Raw genomic sequence first — 6,000 nt, 5'->3', positions numbered from 1 at the left:
ATAACCTATCCTGTGACAAGTTTATTTGAAATCGATTAATCCATATATATTTTCGCCCGATTTCAAGTAAATTGGGCATCAAACTCCTCATGTTAGTCAGTTTGACATCAAATTTTGCACAACGTAAAAAATTGAGCCCAACGGATGACCCATTTATATTTGTTTGAAGTCGATTTACATACTTTATGGATAGATCTACGTAGATTCACATTTAGATAAATATCACATATTTTATTTCATCCAATTTCATGCTAATAGTCCTGTTTAATATACCCATAGTGGTGAAGGGTATCATATAGTCGGCCCCGTCCGACTTTACTACTTTCCTTACTGGTTTTATATTAACTATAGGACTTTATTAATATGCTTCGGAATGTCCGATTAGGGCCACACAGGATTATCGTATGTGATCCATTTCTCATATCCAGTCACCATCCGTTTAAGAAATGGGTTTATCTCATTCCGTTTGGCCAAGGCTTCGCAGATGGAAATTCGATCCATCCTATATTTTTATGTTAATTGGTGTGGTACCCAAACACCGAGCTTCTTTTTAAATCCAGCTTTGAGTAAATGGTTTAAAACAGGTTTAAGGCCGATTTTTAGCTCCTGGGCGATGTTATGCCGGTCAATTTCGATTATTTCTTCGATTTTATCGACATTTTCGACTACCGGCCTAATGAATTTCTTTCCTAATATATCATCAAGTTCGGCCAGAACGAACTATGGAGTACATGTCTGTTGGTACTATTGGTGGTCGGTACAGGTGGCATTTATAATCCGATTTGGATGAAATTTGGTACAGCTCGTTTATTTGGCCCAAGGACCAACCCTATTAAAATTGGGAAAAATCGGTTCAGATTTAGATATAGCTCTCATATACATTTTCGTCCGATTTAATGCAAATGTTGTACCAAAGTCCCTGAAAATGATTCGATTTGCACGAATTTTGGTATTTAGTACAAAACTATGTCTAGAATGATGTGTGCTAAGTTTTGCGAAAATCGGTTCCGATTTGGATATAGCTCTCATATACAGTTTCGCCCGATTTTATGTTAATGTAGCACCAAAGATTTACAGATTTACATATACTTCCTATATATATTTTCGTCCGATTTTAAGTAAATGGTGCACTAACGATCCATAGCCGATTGACACAACGTACTGAAGTAAATATAGATTAAGTACTGAAGATAATATAATGAACTTAAATTAATCACAAATTTCCTTGAAATCGGCTCAGATATAGATATAGCATAGCTTCCATATATAATTTCGACCTATTCATGTTAATTGTACCCAAATAATCAATAGGTGTATGATTGAGATAAAATTTTAAAAAGTGCAGAATACCAAATAGCGTGTGTCAAGTTAGCTTTAAATCGATTTACAAAATTTAACATAGGTTGCAGATTGACATGTGTAGGGATTGATGTTAGTCGGTTTACATATAGATAAAAATCACATCAGTGGTAGGCTATGCGGCAAACTACCCCAAGATATTGGGTATAACGTTCGATGGCCTTTTAAAGTCGTATGCGATAAGCTGAGAAGCAGGAACCACAACCGGCAGCACTTGGGGCGCTGACAAAGAAACCTTATTGATCTCTTGAGAAGCAATATGCCGGTCAGTGGTAAGCTATGCAGCAGCAGTGTGGTTTGTGAATATAAGTTATACGCAGCGGAAGTGTATTATTACCAGCCATAATGCCTCCTTGAGAACTGCATGATGAGACGGAGATCTTAGGCGTCCATCGACATTACTATATGTTGTCGATGCAGAAAGTCCAGCGGTTCGCTACTTCAGTGAGGAAAAGTGTAATACTTATTCATCTTTTCTTGTGAAGTTAATGAGAATTATTTTCACACAATAATAAATAATTCCACGCCCTAACGCTGTAAAATGAAAATTGTAGTTAGGTTAAAAATAAAATGGAAACAGAATGGTTTATGGGAAGTGTCAATTGTACGTTATTAGGTTGCAATAAATAAATGTTGTATTGAGGTAGAAATATGATGATCCATACCAGCTACAAGTTAGGGATACGTAGTCGAGCGGAAGAGTAAACTTTTAGACTTTTCGATGTTAGCCTCTGACCAAAAATTCGATTTCGATCTTTCGATTTCATGTTCAAAATCGATCTTTGACTTTTTCAACAGATGTGATAAGAAACTAAACCGATCTTAGAAAGTCGCCTTCGACGATTAGACTTTTCAATATAAGAAATATATTTATCGATTAATTGAAAGTCGATTTACTTATCCCTATTACAAGTTTAAACAAATTAAGTTTTAAGACTGAGTTGGTTTGAATTCTGTACTTTGCAAGAAGTGGTGTAGAACATAATAAAGCCGGATCCACCGACGTAAAAAGTATATTTGTATATTGTATTTAAAAAAATTCTATTCCTACAGCTCGCTCAAGCCAAGGATCAAATCGTCCCGCTGTACGTCATGCAAATTGCTGCCAGTTATCCAGGTTTGGCGGGACTCTTTGTTGCTGGTGTTTTCAGTGCTGCACTGAGTTCTCTTTCCACCGCATTGAATTCGCTTTCCGGTGTGTTATTGAAAGATTTCATTGAACCTTATCGCAAACAACCGTTGACGGAACGTCAAACCGCCTTTGGTTTGAGAGCAGTTGTTGTTGTATTTGGTTTATCATCAATGGCCATGGTAAAAGTGGTACAAAAACTCGGTATGGTAATGCAGTTGTCGACGACTATCGGTTCTATGACCGCTGGGCCGCTGTTTGGCATGTTTACGGTGGGCATGACAATGCCCTTCGTTAAGACGGAGGTAAACAGAGATTTTCAATTTTATTTTTAAAATTTCCAAGGGTAATGTTTTAAAGTTCTTTGAGAAGTTTTGAGAAATCTTGATGTACGTTTTAAATTTTAATAAACATGTTTTTATTTCTTCCTTTTTGCCCAGAGCGTCCTTACTGGTTGCATTTCAGCCTTTGCCCTAATGGGCTATGTTGCTGTACGTTCCCAAATTGATGCCGCCCTGGGCATATTGCGTTTCCCCACTAAACCTTTCTCAGTAGAAGGCTGTACATATAGCTTTGATGCATCCCACATTATGAACTCTACACTGACTGGGTAAATATATATTGACAATATATAACGAAATACATAATAAAAATTATGTGTCCACCTTTCCATTGCAGTATTCCGCCACCAGGAACCGAACCTCATGCCTTCCATCATTTGTCATTTTTATGGTATACCGGTTTGGGCGCCGCAACCACAGTTATTGTCTCTCTGTTGACCACCTTTTATTTCGGCAGACAGGATAGCAGTGAAGTTAATCCAAATTTGATAATTCCCAAGCTGAGGAAATATTTGAAACCCTATAAATATAGCAGTGTTCCTGTGGATATGGACAAGTTGAACGGAGAGGCTAAAGAAATGGAGGCGTTGAATCAGAAGGATGAGTCATGTCACGAATAGTATAACAGTTTTTTTTTAATTTTAATTAGTTTTATCGAAATTTAGTAAAATTTTTTTAAATTAAAATTTTATATATTTGTAAGTTTTGTTGTTTTTTGGCTAAGATAATAAATGTTTAGATGAAAAAAAGGCGATTTGTTGTTTTTATTTTCTGCTCAGACTAGACTTCTTTAAAACAAAGATAGGCGGATTTTTTGGAAATGAAAGCGTCGATTTATTTAAATAATACTTGTAAGGGCTCGCGGAAATATAAGCTTAAATTTTTAAAGATTATTTTTGAAGACCTGAACAATAATCCTGGATTTTTTAAGAATATTTTCCAAGGTACTGTGTTAGAACTTTCAGAGCAATAAGAGTAGGATTCTTAAGAATATTCCTTCAAGGACTATACATGGCGTGGATTTTTAAATATATATAATTTTCAATTATGTTTAATATTGATCCATGTTATGGGGGCTACTCCGACCCCCATAATATGGTAGCCCCAATATGGAAATTTTTGACACGTTTCTCAAATTGGGTTAATTTGGTATTTTGGGTTCTCATAACGGTATCCAATTTTGCATAGTTTTGTCTGCAGGCAGGTCAAGTTCGAAGATGGGCTTTATCGGTCCACGTTTAGGTATAGCCCCAATATAAGGGTACCCTCAATTTTCGGTATTTTGGGGTTCTTGAGCGCGTTTTTCAACCGAATACGCTGAAAATTATAAATATAGGTCCACTTTTTCCGGTAGCCCCCATACCTCCAAATTTTCAGTATTTTGGGGATTTGATAGTATTTTTCCACCGATTTATCTGTAATTTAGTATTTTGAGTTCTTAATAGGTACCAAATTTCTCCACAAAAAATTATGAATATAGGTCAATTTTTTCGGATAGCCCCCATATAAGGGTACCCTCAATTTTCGGTATTTTGGGGTTCTTGAGCGCGTTTTTAACCCGAATTTGCTGCAATTTGCCCCCTTTTTGAGGAAGTCCCCATATAACCCCCTTTTTATACCCTTCACCACACTGTGGTACAGGGTGTTATGTCTTTGTGCATATGTTTGTAACAGGCAAAAGGAAACGAGATAGACACATGGTTCCTTTTGAGAATATGCATAGAATCACTTTCTGAGTCGATTTATGCATGTCCGTCCGATAGCGTGTATCAAATTTTTCCATAAATTTTCCCATTTTACGCAGACGGCTCTAAATCTGCTCGAATGAAATTAAAGCTAGGATAGGTTGGAGAAAGAGGGAACATAGACATGCAATTGCTAGGATACATATGTAGAATATACCCAAAATGGTGAAGGGTATCATATAGTCGGCCCAGTCCGACTTTACTACTTTCCTTACTGGTTTGGAATAACAGTTGTAAAACGGGCTCCATAAAATACATTCATATTCTAATGTAGTGGGAACCAGACTACGATATAAACGTTTTGTCACTTAAGGGTCGACAAACTCCTTACACCATCGTTTTGTGAATCTTAGTAAAAATTTCGTTTTATTAACGCAAGACTCGATATGTAAGTTAAATCGCAATTTCGCATCTAAGTTGACACCAAAATCCACTAAGAAAGCAAATTTTTGTAAGAACTAATAAAATAATGGGCAGAAATTGACCGAGATCTAAATAGGTTCAGGTGTCAATCAAATTGGGGATTGAAACTCATGGGAGTAGAAAATCTCCCTACCCGAATGTATAATTAACTCCATTTTTCAACCGAATTGATTCTAATCTATTTTTTACGTACTCAGGGGATGTCAAATCTTCCTACCAAAAATTATCAATATCACTTTAAATTTTGGTATAACTCCCATACAGCAATTCATGTTTCTATATAGATCCATATTTTGGTATATCCCCCCATATAAGGGTATCCCACCATTCTTGCATTCCGGGATATTGAAGTGCAAACACATTTTTTCCAGAGGACATCCACTTTCAGTATTATTAAGTTTTTAACCACATTTTGTCATCAAAGTGACTATATTTGAAACATTATTTATTCGGAGCATGAACAACTTCATACTACCACATAATGCAATAACATAATCCCATTGATTTAAGGAAATTGTGGTGGAATAATGGTAAGGACTGGTGGTAAGGTCCGATTTTAACGACATTTTTATTTCGTTCAATTTCTTTCTTTGCTAGTATTTAAGAAAACAAAACAAAATTATTTTTCTTCATATTGATAAAAAAAACACCCTCATAATTTTTTATATTTTTTTTATTTTTGTCACCCACTTTTTGATTATAGATATTTGCAAAACTTTTTTGTTGTTGCTTTTTCTAATTTAACAACTTCAATGCAACAACTTCTTTATACAGAGTGTTTTAACTTGTTTAACTTTCAATTCATATTTTTTAATCAACCTACAGTTCACAATTTGTTTCTAGTATTTCACTATTTCCGATCACTTTTCAAATGTCATCGCACAAATTTTCCGTCAGTATAGCGTTTAAAAAAACACCGGCTAATAATTCCAATAACGCAGTCAATACTGACTGACTGCATTCGTGTGCTATGATCACGAATAACGAAAAACATCATTAGAAA

General features: G+C 35.5%; 1 protein-coding gene across 1 annotated transcript; it reads left to right on the top strand.

Annotated features, from left to right (window-relative positions):
* Positions 1-1,618: 1,618 nt before the first annotated feature.
* LOC133328875 (sodium-coupled monocarboxylate transporter 1-like) lies at positions 1,619-3,449 on the top strand. Its single transcript, XM_061537385.1, has 4 exons — positions 1,619-1,654; positions 2,413-2,793; positions 2,929-3,098; positions 3,167-3,449. The coding sequence occupies exons 1-4, from the start codon at positions 1,619-1,621 to the stop codon at positions 3,447-3,449; spliced, it is 870 nt and encodes a 289-aa protein (XP_061393369.1).
* The last annotated feature ends 2,551 nt before the right edge of the window (positions 3,450-6,000 follow it).

Source organism: Musca vetustissima, unplaced genomic scaffold (assembly GCF_032173495.1).
Source record: "Musca vetustissima isolate MV318-11 ecotype Yass unplaced genomic scaffold, APGP_CSIRO_Mvet_v1 utg48367, whole genome shotgun sequence".
NCBI classification, from domain to species: domain Eukaryota; kingdom Metazoa; phylum Arthropoda; class Insecta; order Diptera; family Muscidae; genus Musca; species Musca vetustissima.
The sequence above is the reverse complement of the archived record's forward strand: the minus strand, read 5'-3'. Positions and strand labels throughout refer to the sequence as shown.

Excerpts from the sequence above, each read along its gene's own strand:
- LOC133328875 (XM_061537385.1), top strand. The coding sequence starts at position 1,619 with ATGCCGGTCAGTGGTAAGCTATGCAGCAGCAGTGTG. Across the intron at positions 1,655-2,412 it reads AGCTATGCAGCAGCAGTGTG|CTCGCTCAAGCCAAGGATCA; the intron begins GTTTGTGAATAT and ends CTATTCCTACAG. Across the intron at positions 2,794-2,928 it reads TGCCCTTCGTTAAGACGGAG|AGCGTCCTTACTGGTTGCAT; the intron begins GTAAACAGAGAT and ends CTTTTTGCCCAG.